Source organism: Pygocentrus nattereri, chromosome 24 (assembly GCF_015220715.1).
Source record: "Pygocentrus nattereri isolate fPygNat1 chromosome 24, fPygNat1.pri, whole genome shotgun sequence".
Lineage (NCBI taxonomy): Eukaryota > Metazoa > Chordata > Actinopteri > Characiformes > Serrasalmidae > Pygocentrus > Pygocentrus nattereri.
Genome location: NC_051234.1, coordinates 11,812,727 through 11,827,833, shown reverse-complemented (window position 1 = coordinate 11,827,833; position 15,107 = coordinate 11,812,727). Strand labels below are relative to the sequence as shown.

The window sequence follows — 15,107 nt, the reverse complement described above, 5'->3', positions numbered from 1 at the left end:
ATCCTTTAAGCCTACTCAGCCTACAGCAGTTTAGCCACACCCATTAAGTCTGAAGTAGTTTAGCCCCACTCATTCAGCCACAGTTTAGCCCCACCCATTCAGCCTACAGCAGCTTAGCCCCGCATATTCAAGCTACAGCAGTTTAACCCCACCCATTCTACCTGCAGGCCAGAGTTACTGGAGAGAGAGATGTGGGAAAGTGATTAAACGTTGTGCTGTTCCTGGCTGTCGGAAGAGAACAGCTTCCAAAGGATCAACACATCCCAAAGGAACAGCTGAAGTTTATATGTATGGCATGGAGTGTTTCAGCTGCAAATAAAGAGTCTGGCTCACATTTCTGGGCTGAACTACCGGACAACATACAGGCCAGCCAATCAGAACAGAGGTCACTTACATATATCAATTATAAGGGCACAATGAAGAGAGGCTGAAAATTAATGATAAAGTCAAATGATTTGTTTTTGTTTTTGATTTATAACTGGACTTCAGGTGAAAAATACAATGGTCTGGGCTCTTTAAACTGTCCACTCAGAGACAGATCAGCTCAGACTGAGAGCCTGAAGGACTCAACCTGGCTGATGTCTCAGTTTGCTCCGGCCTGTTAGACCTCAGCTCTGTGTGTGTGTGTGTGTGTGTGTGTGTGTGTCTTTTAGCTGCTGTCAGATTTCATTTCTCAGACAGCTGCTGTTTTCTGACACATTTAGTTTACACTCCAGCGCACACAAACACACAAACACACACACACACACACACACACACACACACACACACACACACACACACACACTCGTTTCAGCCCATTTCACACTTCCCCCCACCCAGACATCCATCTAAACCATTTCCCTACACACACACACACACACACACACACACACACACACACACACTAATAGGAGCAGATATGAATGTTTCATAAGAGCATCCACACACACGTCAGATCAGTTTCTCTGCTCACAATCAGCTCATCAGTGTGTGCAGAGAACGTGTCAGACAGACACACTCCGTCTCACACCCGGTCCCCCAGCACTGGTTTTGGAACAGGATGTCCATCAAGTTCATATAAGTGTGATGGTCAGGTGTCCATATACTTTTGTCCATATGTTGTAATTTGTCCTACGTCTGCTGTAATAACAGTACATCCTGTTTATAAAAGCTCTGAGAGTCTCAAGATTACATTTAACAGACACTCTGATTTGTCCTTTGTGTACTGAAATAACATTAGATCTCGTTCACAGACGCTCTGATGCTGTAGATCACATTTACAGATGCTCTGATTTGTCTTTATCTGTCCACATAACAGCAGATCCCGTTTACACGTGATTTCCGCTTATTGCCTGGAATAACACTAAATCCTGTTTACAGATGCCGTGATTTGTCCTTATTGCATGGAATAACACTAAATCCTGCTTACAGATGCCGTGATTTATCCTTAAGGGCTGGAATAACACTAAATCCTGCTTACAGATGCCGTGATTTGTCCTTATGGGCTGGAATAACACTAAATCCTGTTAACAGATGCTCTGATTTGTCCTTATTGGCTGGAACAACACTAGATCCTATTTACAGATGCTGTGACTTGTGCTTACTGCCTTGAATTACACTAAATCCTGTTTACAGATGCTGTGATTTGTCCTTATTGGCTGGAACAACACTAGATCCTATTTACAGATGCTGTGACTTTTCCTTATTCGCTGGAACAACACTAGATCCTATTTACAGATGCTGTGACTTGTCCTTATTGGCTGGAACAACACTCGATCCTATTTACAGATGCTGTGACTTTTCCTTATTTGCTGGAACAACACTAGATCCTATTTACAGATGCTGTGACTTGTCCATATTGGCTGGAACAACACTAGATCCTGTTGACAGATGCTCAGATTTGTCCTTTTCTTATAGAACAACATTAAATCCTATTCCAAGACAATCTGATTTGTTCTTATCTGTAGGAATAACAGCAGACCCCTTTTACAGTGCTCTGATTCGACCTTATCAGTTGCAGTAACAGTAGATTCCCCTTCTAGATGCTCTGATTTGTCCTCTGGTTTACAGACGATCTGATATGTCCTTAGGTACTGCAATAACAATAGACACCTTTATAGACACTTTTGATTCGTCCTCTGTCTTTTGGAATAACAGTAGATCTCATGTACAGATGCTCTGACAATGACTGATGCTGGGATAACAGTAGATCCCTCTTACAGAAGCTCTGATTTTTCCTCTGTTGAGCACTGAGTATAACACCATTGCAACTTAAGCAGGGCCAGCGTTTCATTCACAGTTGTGTGTTTTGTTGAGAATATTTCTGCCTCAGATCTTGCAGTTCATGCAGATCACGCAGACAAAACTGGAGTAAAATAATACAAACTCAATGTTTTTAAAGAAAATAAATTAAGCTTCACCTATATTTCAGAGTGGTTCTCCCTCCCGAAGAGAGAGCCAGTTCACTGACGTCTGAGTGCTGTTCTGCCTTCATCACAGAGACACACAGCTGCTGTTCTATCAGAGACAGTAATCAGTGTGGATGATCAGCGATTGTGTAACTGCCTCTCAATCAGAGGAAACAAGCCATCAGAGAACCCACACACCGAGCCGACGAGGAACGACCAGCACCGAATGATGCCCAGCATCCCCTCTCGCTTTGGGGTCTAACTACATAGAACCTTGAGCACTCAAAGGACCCCTTTGCATGATTGAAGGTTTTTCTGACTGAAGAAGAATGTGTTGTACATGGATCTGTATAGAACCTTTTTGAAAAGCATTCTATATACCACCAAAAAGAGCTGACATCGGAGCAATAGAAGAACCCTTTTTGGTGCTATACAGAACCCTTTTCCAACAGTTTTGATATAGAACCATCTACAGCATTCTTAAGAACCCTTTAATCATGCAAAGGGTTCTTTGACCGTTCATGGTTCCATACCATTTCCTTTACTAATGAACCCTTGAAGAACCATATTTTTTAAGAGTGTACCTTCAGTTAGAGGACGTAGTTCTACTGTATTCTGTTTTAACTATACTCTGAAAACAATGGTTCTTTAAGGGTACTTTACTAAAGGGAACAATTCTACAAGCAACCGTGGACACTCCGAGAACCATTTGCATGCTCAAAGACTTTGCATGGAGGCCAAGCATTGTGACATCTATCAGCCATCAATGATGGACAATGGCACTGTCCATCTGCTGAACTGTAGCTCACAACACAACAACCTTTTCACATTTATTTAAGTGTATTTTGGGTCATTTTACAGCAATGTCCATTTTTGTTTCCCTAGTGTTTACAGATATGATACACTTAAAAAAACCTGTTGGGGTTACAATTTATTTATATTTTAAAATAAAACAATAAGTTATTTTAACACTTACACCTTCTTGAGCCTCAATTTATGAATATTTTTTTTAAATCAATTGTCTAGAATTCCAGAAGAGCTCATCCCCACAGTTGTGTGTAAAGGGTCAGTCCCATATTTTGAGGTAAAAAAACATGTTTTTCTGCAATTTTAACTGCAATAATCTATACATGACTATTAAATATTAATATTAATATTAAATCACATGAAGAAAACAAATACCAAATAAATGTTCTAAAATATATAATGAAAGTTTGGTCCCCAGGAGTCGTGTCACTGGTGTTACTGTGTAACAAAAAATCTCTTATTTTGAAATAAAAATCACGCTGATGACATCACTCAACTTCCTTTTACTTGTTTTCTCAGGATCTATGAAGAAAAGAAAAGCACATGCTGAGTCCACTGTGTCTTTCAGTTATCAGAGATTTTCTCATTCAGCTCATGGTTTCATATGAAGCTTTTAGCTGAAGTCACTTGTGTAACCGACTTCATTCTGAGGTAATTGTGAAAAAACAGAAATGGATTAAATTACATATTTTAGTGGATATTCTATGCTGGACAACCTGTGGTTTGATGATCTGTAGTAGCCACTTTGTAAAATGCATTGTTCATTAAAAATGTCTCTGACGTTACCTTTATAATGTGTAACACCATTGAGGAATGGTAACACCAGAGACTCCTGTGGTGAGACAGAAAAGTGGACGTTTCTGAGAATGACTCATATACAATGTTTATAATGACATGTGGCATTTTACAAGCCAAAAACAAGCTTATCCATTTTAAACACTGCTGTTACCGAGTCTGCAGTCGCAGTCGCAGTCGACATGTTAAGTGTCATCTACTGGTGCGAATGCAGTCGCATCGTGGTCGATACCGATATGGTATCTGTCCAATTTGAACCCTATTTGCTTTACTTTCTCCTCTTGTGCACTGATTCTCAGCTCTCTCACCAACAGCCGCAGATTCAACACGCTCAATCAGCCACAATAGCGCTGACCAGAGCTAACGCTGCAGGACACACCACATGGACTACAGGCATCTGTCAGCCATTGACGTTCACCGGCTGCCTGACGGTGTCTCACGTCCCCCAGTTGGTTTAGTGTGTCAGAGACCCTAACAGATGTGAAAGGCACCTTGTGTGTGAAGGTAAGGTGTGCTGACAGACGGAGGAGTGTTAGTGAAGTGTGTTTTAGAATAACACATTTCCTGAAGCTACACATACACACGCACGCACTGGCAGAAAACCTGCAGTGTTAATATGCAGTGTTAAAGCAGGTGAGAAAGAACAGAGCAGCAGAGATCAGATCAAATCTGGTCGACCAGCCAAGACGTGTTTGCTGTCTGAAGCTTTTAGTTTTAGCGCTGGAGCTACGAGGCTAATGTAGCAAGTAATGGCAGCACTATTTAGCACTATTTAGGTGATGGGTTTTTAAACACCTCAGTGTCGCTGCTGGACTGAGAATAGCCCACCAACCAAAAATATCCAGCCAACAGCGTCCTGTGGGCAGCGTCCTGTGTCCACTAATGAATGACTAGAGGATGAGCAACACAAACTGTGCAGCAGCAGATGAGCTGTCGTCTCTGACTTCACATCTATAAGGACTAACAAGGTAGGAGTGTCTAATAGAGTGGACAGTGAGTGGACACAGTGTTTAAAAACTCCAGCAGCACTGCTGTGTCCGATCCACTCAGACCAGCCCAACACACTAACACACCACCACCACATCGGTGTTACTGCAGTGCTGAAAATGATCCACAACCCAAATAGTACATGCTCTGTGAGGGTCCATGGGGGTCCTGAACACTGAAGAACAGGGTAAAAGGGGGCTAATAAAGTATGCAGAGAAACAGATGGACTACAGTCTGTAACTGTAGAACTACAAAGTGCACCTATATAGTAAGTGGAGCTGATTAAATGGACAATGAGCATAGAATGCATCTGTGCTGCTCTCCATCTATGTATATGGAAGAGGAGGGAGGTCCCACAACAGAGCCATACCACCAAATATAACCTACTGCAAATGGAAATATTTTCTTTGATGGAGAGGTCCTGATTGAACTTCACACTCAAACGCTTTCAGAGCTGTGAAAAGTCACTGAGCTCTTTGTCATGGTTTGCTTTTAAATGCTTAATTAAGTCTGATCTATTGTAATGCCTGCTGTTCGCACGTTCTGGCTTGCCAGCATTTTGCAAGGAACATTTTTACCACTGCTTGTTTCTTGATACACATAGCTGCTTCAGTTTAGCTCCATCTGCTGGTGATCATGTTTGTGTCACTCAGTAACACTTGCACATCAGGAATACTGAGTCATTATCTGTGCAAAATTAGGTAGCGCCATTCTAATCAGTTCCATAATAAGGTTCTATGGCTAGTTAGAATAAGAGGTGCTGCAGGTGTTGGAAGTGTTTGGGGTCAGAACTCACCACATGTCCAGACAGGTGGAGTAGTCGGTGGATCCCAGTAGCACGTCTGGTGGCCGGTACCACAGAGTGACCACTTCGTTAGAGTACGTGTGGCTGGGGACAGACTTAGCGCGGGCCAGACCTGCACAGAAGACACGTACATGATGTCAGGAGCAGCTATTACTGTCCACTCTAAACTCCCAACACTACGGTAACATTCACCCACTGCAGATCAACTATAGAAGACAATCACTGGTCATTTAATTAGAAACATCCACCTTCTGGTTCCGCTAACTGGACACTTCATTAGAAACACCTACCCTCTGCTTCCAGTCACTGGCCACTTTATTAGAAACACCTGCCTTGTGCCTAATAAGCTACAGTCTATCTGTACACCAGAGGGGTTTCTGATAAAGTGGCCAGCCAGTGTAAACCTTAGTTAAAGCTTTACTGCTCAGGTTCTCAGAGTAGAACAGATATGCATTCATACAGAACACAATTTACACACAAAACATCTAAAAACAGAAAATAAAATCTGTTACTAATCAGTGTTAACCCTCTGCAGGAATCTACAGCAGGCTGCTGACACTCTGCGCTGCCACCCAATGGTCCCCCCACACCCCCTACCAAGAGACCAGCGGTGCTTAATTAGCCCGTTTCTCTTAAACACAGCTGACTTCCTGCCCAGTGTGGGGTGTGAAGGGGGAGTTTTACACTGTCTGAAGAACAGAAATCAGACAGAGCCCCCCCCCTCATTTACACTCAATAATCCTGCTCTAAACAAAGGCCGTTAGAGCAGAGAGAGCAAGGGGATGATTTTCCCAGCAGGAGAGCAGAGAGAGAGAGAGAGAGAGAGAGAGAGAGAGAGAGAGAGACAGAGAGGATAACATAGAGACACAGTAATCATCATTAACACACACAAATGGCCTAAAATAGCACCAGAGAGAAGATAAGAGAACATAAGAGAAAAGAAAAAAGAAGAAGAAAAAGGAAGAGAGGAATAAGAAGAGAACTGAAGAGAAGAGAACTGAAGACAGGAGAAGAGAAAAGAGGAGAGAAGAGAGGAGAAGAGGTCACTGATAACAGTGGGGGGTCTCTGGGCTGTCCTCGTGGTCCTGATGTGGTTGCTATGGTGATGGTGTATCAGTAGGAGTCAGAGTGAGAACAGAGCGAAAGCTGACATTCCACTTTACACTGATCTAAAGGAGCCGGACGCTAAACAGCCACTTCAAAGCTCAGAGTGGTCAGCACCTCAGACTGAACTGACCAACTTAAAGCAAACTGACTGCCCACCTACTGCAGGGAGAAGGTCAGACCATCTACATTATACATCACACACACTAGCATGAGAGAGAGAGAGATGGAGAGAGAGGGTTGGGGGGGGGTCTGTAGACTTCACTGCTGTATTAAGCTCAGAGCTGCAGAGCTGTATTATAATATTCCTCTATCTGACTGATTTAAATCTGGTTTAATAAAGCCCGTCTGTTGGGCTAGATGTCAGAGATGTCTGATCCTGATTCCGCAGCATTCCCACAGCTCTCCTGGGCAAGCAGAAGGTAATGTAGGGGGTTGTAGAAACTGAGCGTCAGCTGGAGTAATGAAGGTTTTTATTTTCCTCTCACTTATCACAGCGTTAATGAAAAACGCCTCTTTAAATGAATGAGGCGTCAAACTTCCTGACAGCTCATCTGCTTCATTAGACTGAAGTCCATCTCCGCTGATACCGGCCCGCTGCTTTCTGAAACTGTGCTGGCGTGTATACCGGTTATCTGATAATCTCGCCCAGAGGGTCCCAAACTTTTTCGTGATGTTGCACTTTGTGGTTTTCATCATAAAGCTTTCGACCCGTGTTGTACCAGCAAACATGAGCTCTCACCTCCCACAGGACTACTACTGGTTATCATCATCATCACTTTTATTCATATAGTGTCTTTCTCATCCTCAAGGACTTTTTACAATCAAAGAACATCAACACATTAAACAATTAACAACAAAAAGACAAAACAGGTAAACATTCAGGTATAAACAGTCAACAGTAACACAGTGAAGACAAGTAAATCTTTAACTGATTTAAATGAAGACAGAGAGAAGCATCCTGAATAGATTTGGGGCGGGGGGCGGTTGGTGAATAATTTGGGAGCTACCACACGAAATGATTGACCACTCAGAGGTCAATTTAAACCTTAGACCATGAAGAAGGCCTGAATTATGTGATTTTAAAGTACGGGTTGGTACATATTGATGAAGAAGCTTATCAATCTGAGCTGAGGAGCCAGATTGGGCAGAGCTTTATACATAATGAGGAGAACCTCATACTGAACACAGTGTAATAGGTAACCATTGAAGACTCAGTGAAGGAGAGGGGTGATGTGGTCATTCCTAGCAATGGCAAATATATATATATATATACACACACACACACACACACAACTCTGTAAAACTGTTTTCTTATCTGGAGTTAATGATGAGATTATGAAGTTAGGAACTGTTATCTGTTATTCTGGAATAGCTACTGTCCGAAATTCAGTCGTCATGGAGATCAAACATATCAGATTTCAGAGTTAAGAAGTTTCCTCTGGATAGCCAAACTGGCATATCTGCAGAATCACTGCAGTCTGGTGTGTATAAACACAGTGCAGAGCTCCTCGTGCTGCATCATTACAGCTAATTACGCGGCGAGTGTCAGAGAGGAGGACAGTGATGTGGAGGGCTGAGCTCAGTGCTGTAATCACAGTGTAGGAGAAAGTTAATACCACGGTCTGATCCACCAAGCGTGTGCGTCAGCCGGCAGGTGTGTGAGACCCGGCCGGGCGCTGAGACTGACCATATGCTGACCGCATGCTAAACACACGCGGTTCTTGCGTACAGTTTGTGAGAGAGTGGATTTTGGCTGGTTCCCTGCAGCCCCAGTCGAGGAGAAGAACAATGTCCCCCCCTGGTATCTAATGCCCAATCTGTCAGTCAGTCTGTCCACTACCACCCCCCCATCCCCCTTTCATTTCTTCCCGTTCAGCTTTGTTTATTTCTTTTTCCTTTTATTTCCTTTTTATTTCATTTTTTATTTTTTACTTTCAGTTTTTCTGCTGTAGAGTTTAGAGCTAATTAGCAGCGCCGCGAGCACAAAGGACACAAGCGCCGACCTGGACCAGCTCCAGATACACACACCCCACTGTGTCCCCAAACACTCTGTTACACACCATGTGTGTGTGTGTGTCTAGCTACATGTTCTAATGTGTCCCACATGTATTACTGTTATTAGTCATATGCAAATTGCATGCTTTGTTAATTTAAAAGTAAAATCAGAAAACACACTTAAATATCACATTTTTCTCCCAATTTCAGTGCAAAATATCTATTTATTTAACATGATTGGAAAAAATGTACTTAAAAAATTTTATTTTTGTATTTTTCCACAAATTTCAATGTTTTTAGCTCAGTAAAAAAACAGTAGGTGTGAATTACGATGCGCAGATGTTTGTATCGGTAGAGGATGTGTTTAGCTATTCATACTCAGACAGACAGAAAGACAAGCAGGCAGATAAACAGACAGACAGACAAACAGGCAGGAAGATAGATAGACAGGCCAAACAGACAGACAGACGGACAGGCAAGCCAGATAAACAGACAGACAGGTAGATAGACAGACAGGCACACAGGCAGGCAAGCAGACAGAAAGACAGACAGACAGACAGACAAGACAGACAGACAGGCAGGCAGACAGACAGACAGACAGTTACCAAAGTCTGCGAGTTTCAACTCTCCGCTGTCGCTGATCAGCAGGTTCTGGGGTTTGAGGTCGCGGTGCAGGATGTAGCGCTGATGGATGTAGGACAGACCACGCAACAGCTGGAACAGGAACAGCTGCAGACAGGGAGAGAGAGACAGAGAGAGAGACAGACAGAGAGAGAGAGGTAGAGAGATCTTAAAAAGATGGTTCTAAAGGTTCTGTAGTAAAGCCAATGGTTTATATAGAACCATGAACACTCGACCTATCTGCAGATGTAAATGGTTCTTTCAACTAATTTGAAGTTTTTAATTGAATGATTGAATTTCTTCTTTAAAATCTGCTCTTTTAATCATATTTTAATTTCCAATCTTCATGATACTTTCAAATTTAATTAGAATTTTATTTGTATTTTCTCATCTGTGAAGCGTTTTAAATTACTTTAGTACTGTATTAATGACCAGGCCTTGCCTTTTTATGGTGAAATCGTTCTTCAGATTGATGAAGAATGTGCTGTATATGGTTCTATATAGCACCAAAAATGGTTCTGCTGTTGTTACAAGCATGACATCAACCTTTTTAGTGCTATATAGAACCATATTCAGCACATTCTTCATCAATCTGAAGAACCATTTCACATTGCAAAGAACCCTTAAAGCATGCAAATGGTTCTTTGACTGTTCAATGGTCTAGAACTATTCCCATCGCTCCAGAACCCTTGCTGAACAATCTTTTTTAAGAGTGAAATTAAAACGTTCTCATTTTCTGTTCTGATTTCTAGTAAATTTTTACACGTTTTTACTAACGCAGGGTTTTGTGTTCACGTCAGGATGCATCAAACATTTGCTCCAGTTTTTAACTGGAATATTTATACAGCAGAATTTCCTCTTTTATCTGTACACAAAGATCTGTGTGTGTGTGTGTACCAGGTTTATGCCACATTGAGGGAACGAAAACCTGTTCATGCACTGACATTGAGAGGACCTCATTCCTTGTGGGGACCACAAGCTGCTCCTATCAAGGTAAACCATTAAATTTTAAGATAATGTTCTGGTTAAGGTTTGGGTCTCCAGCAAATCAACAGAAGTCTATGTAATGTCCCCGCAATTCACAGAGACAAGATTGTGTGCGTGTCTGTGTGTGTCAACCTGCCTCTCTTTGAAACTGGTTTCATTCATCATAAGAACGGGGTCATGTGACAACCTGCCAGCAGATCAAATGTGTGTGTGTGTGTGTGTGTGTGTGTGTGTGTGTGTGTGTGTGTGTGTGTGTCTGGGCACACACACACACACACACACACACACACACACACACACACTCCTGCAGGATAAAACACAAAGCGACTGATTTAGAACAAAAGCAGAAGACAAAAGGAGCGTTTTTCTGTCATGTAAATGGGATGAAATATTAATTTATTTGTATGAATAATTAATAAGCCAATAATTGAGTCCCTCACTACGGCACACTGCCTGTGTGTGTGTGTGTTAATGAGGTGTATGATTATTTCTGCAGCCCACCTGCTCTAATCCTGCCCTTTCTGACATTAGCTTTAACTACAGCTCCCTCAGTGCAGGCATGCAGCTCCATGCTAACACGCTAACACTGACCTCTACCGTACTAGCAACAGACGCCCTGATCCAGCATCCTTATTAACAAGCTTGCATGACGAAAAGGTTCTCTGCATGGCGAAGTGGTTCTTCAGATTGATGGAGAATGTGTTGTATATGGTTCCATATAGCACCAAAAAGGATTCTGCTATTGTATGTAACAACAGAAGAACCCTTCTTGGTGCTATATAGAACCCTTTTCAGGAAGGTTCTACACAGAACCATGTAAAACACATTCTCCATCAACTCTTTAACGATGCAAAGAACACCTTTAATCATGCAAAAGGTTCTATGAGTGTTTCTATTTAGAACCATTTTCTTTACTAAGGAACCCTAGGACCATCGTTTTTAAGTATGCAGTTGCAGTTTACATGATGTTCTGGATTGGCATAGAAAACTTTGTAGTCCACAAAGTATATTATAAGCATATTTTATATCTAGCAAACTAGACAATATACTGACCTGTCGGTTCTGTTAAACAGCAAAAATAAGTCAATCAGCTATTAAGCAGAAATAGAGAAACCTCCTCATATCAGGCCTTTCAACCCTCCATGAAGCTGAAGTCAGCTTCTTTTTCGACGGCTGCTTGTTTGAATTTTCCCATTCCACCTTAAATGGCACAGCAGTGACTGCTGCACCACTTAAGGTGGAACGGGAAAAGTTGAACAAAAAGCTGGCGATTGTCCTGAGAAAATGTCCTTTACAAGCATAAAAATAATAATTAGGATATTCTGAGAGCCTAAATCAGTTTATCAGGGAATGATAACCTGCTTAAGGAGTGCACAGTAGCTTTAGCTCACATGTAGCAATATTCATATTTCAACTCTTTAATGACCTCGTAATTCAGAGGATCCAGTGGTGTTCAAGAGAAGAATGTTCACAGGACAAAATGTATCCGTCACGATTGGCCCCTCCCAGTCTCCTCATGTGCTTTTGTTTACCTTTTAGTCTGTCATGTGCTTTTGTTTTGGTATCCCTAGTCCTGCCCCTTTGTTTTGTGACTCCGCCCCGATTGTTCCCACCTGTTTTCCACCTGCGTCCGGTTATCCCTCGTTACCCCTGTTTGCATTTAAGCCCTGTGTTTTCTTGAGTTTCTTGTTGGTCTTTGTTTGATGTTAGATGTGCTATTTGTTGGATGTATGTATTGGATGTGTTGTTTGTTAAGTAATGTTTGAATTGTTTAGTTTGGTGTTTCTTCCGGCCTCCATTGTTTGTTTGATCCTGCTTCATTTTGGCGATATGTCTGTCCCTCCTGTTTTACGTATTTTACATATGACCCTGGACTGTCTTGACCCTGATTTTAGATTTGACCAAATCTCGCTTGTCTCTGCACATGCGTCCGCCTCAACATCGCTCCCCATCGTTACAGTATCAGGTTTTTTTATTTAACACAGGGGGCGATAGAGAAGATTTTTCGTAAACCCCATTCATTCTGCCCATAGGAAAAAAAGCTTAGACCTGGAGTCCCTAATATGGGCATAACAACATGGCACCGACTACAAAATGATGACAAGACTACAGTGGCCTATCTGTCATTGTTCCGTCAATCTAGAGTGCTTCAAAGATCAGATACTGACCAAGGTCAGCTCCAGTTTTCTGAAGGCTACAACAAAAAGTCATAACACTCTATAACCCTGTAAAATTTAAAGTCGATTACGTTTATTCCCGCCAAGTTATTGTGCTCTAAATCTCTCTAGCTCTCCAGACCGCCACTGCAGGTGAGCGTCTCGGCAAGGGTGAGCCTGATTCCAGAGTCCGTATCTCTGGTTCCCTGAAGGCTAGCAATGCGATCCAGTGCTCGTTGGAAAGGGCGCATCATGTTTTACTGACCTGCAGAGTTCGGCTTCACCACTGATTTTTAAAGTCAGATTTTAAAAGTCACTTGCTGCAAAGCGTCTCCACACAGTGATGTTCAGTCGCAAAATTTGGTATAAATTTCCTTTAGTTTCCCGACTATATTTCCTAATAATGCAGAACAGGATGAAGATCAGTGACTCTCACAGACTCTGTGTAGAAGTGCTACAGTCTTCATTGACTCCTACAGTGTAGAACCCCCTGACCCTCAACTCCTGACCCCCCAACTCACTGAAAGTTTGGTTAAAGGCAAGGAAAGTTTGTTAAAGCTCATCTGGAGAGTGTTTCTCCTCATTAGTGAGGAGTAGAGGGCAGACAGTGGGGGGCCTGTGGCTAGATGCCCAGAATTCGCCCCCCCTACCCCGTCCTCTCTGCTGCATGACCCATAATTACATTAGGTAGGTAGCTGATTAGTTCTGGGTGTGTGATACTAATGTCATAAGAGCCTGTAATCAATGAGTTAATCTGAAGATTATCTTCGATTATAGTAAAAGGACTAAAGAACGAGCTGATTCTGTTACAAATTTAAAATACTTTTTTTTTTTTATTTTAGTTAAAGGCAGTTTTTGATGAAATCAATATGTGGTGAATGTAAAATTTGCCGCACTTTTTTCCACTACTGTATAAACAGTTTGGTCATTGTATTATTTGGTATATTTTTGCCAATAATTCTAAATTTATGACAAAAAATCATAAATGAACTGGTGGAATTGGAGATTTATTGATTCAAAGAATCATAATGTCCATAATTAATTGTATGTTCAGAGATGTACACAATTTCCAGGAGGAAATGATTAATTCGTTTTAAAAAAACACTCAGAATTCAATTCACTTTTATTACAAGAATTATTACAAGAAAGATTGTTACAAGAAAACTCCTCTTGGTATTTATCTGTTAATTTGATCGATGTTTCTAAATTAATACTCATAATTTCTTGTAATACAAGAAATTCATCACCTGTTCGTAAAGCACTTTGAGCTACGACCAGCATGAAAAGTGCTCTATAAATAAAGATTATTAGTATTATTAGTAGTATTATTATTAATAATTATTACAAATATGCAGAATACAAAAGGAACTATGTACAAAGTAGTGGATTGCAGACAATAAAATCAATAAGCCAAACATGTGTGCTATTTTTACATTTGAGACTTTTATTGTGTCCAAAAATTGAGTTAATATTTTGTCGATATTATAATACTATAATCAATTCTAACATTTGAAAAGAAGTGCAGCTGAATCAGCACCTTCAGATCAAGGCTTTTTAAAACAGTAGTCCGACCCTTTGAACATCCTGCTGCATCAAAAAGAAAAACCCTGAAAACTCGTCCGCAGTTCTCGTAAAGCTCCGTTATCCAGTCTGATCAATTACAGCCCAAACAACAACAGCATCTGCTCCACCAAACCTCACTGCAGCGCCGTGAGTCGCCGGCGCGCCCTCACTCTGCTTGTCATTTATAAACGCTTAATTATTCATTTGAATTTCAATGAGACGTGAAAGAGATAAATACTTTATTTATGTAAATCCATGGAGCCAAAAGGGGAGATGAATTACATAAGCAGCATAGCCAGGGTTCTCCTCCCTCCATCATCATACCTTCTGCCACCTGGCCTCATTCACTCCATCATCTCTCTCTGACTAATTTCCCCCCTTCACTTGTTCTTTCTTTAATTTCCCCTCTCGCTCCCTCTCTCTAATCTGCGGGAGTTATTAGCTCTACCACCAAATGAAGTGGTAGTGCAGATGGACCTAAGCTTAATGAAATGAAGACACAGCAGTGAAGGCAGAGATCCAGAGATTAGACCTTTAATGTGGCTTAAAATTTGACTGTTCAAAATATTTGAAACACTAAATGGGTCAGAGATCAGAACATAACCCAAGAACTTTTGCTGGAGTCCAAGCTGACCAACACTACTGTAGTACCAACTGTAGTGCGAAATTCTCTGACCCGACTGTAACCCCACAAAATTCTGTCTGAACTCGACTGTAACCCCACAAAATTCTGTCTGAACCAGACTATAGCCCACAAAATTCTGTCTGAACCAGACTATAGCCCACAAAATTCTGTCTGAACGAGACTGTAGTCCACAAAATTCTGTCTGAACCGACTGTAACCCAAAAAAATTCTGTCTGAACTCGACTGTAACCCCACAAAATTCTGTCTGA

General features: G+C 41.5%; 1 protein-coding gene across 3 annotated transcripts in view; it reads right to left on the bottom strand.

Moving 5' to 3' along the window:
• cdk14 (cyclin-dependent kinase 14) overlaps window positions 1-15,107 on the bottom strand; it is a 126,218-nt gene that overhangs the window by 48,959 nt on the left and 62,152 nt on the right. For all 3 annotated transcript variants that reach the window (XM_017714469.2, XM_017714470.2, XM_017714471.2), the window contains 2 exons: window positions 9,492-9,615; window positions 5,776-5,896 (listed from right to left, as the gene is read on the bottom strand). In XM_017714469.2, the coding sequence (XP_017569958.1) occupies window positions 5,776-5,896; window positions 9,492-9,615 (245 nt within the window). The remainder of the gene's footprint in view (window positions 1-5,775; window positions 5,897-9,491; window positions 9,616-15,107) is intronic.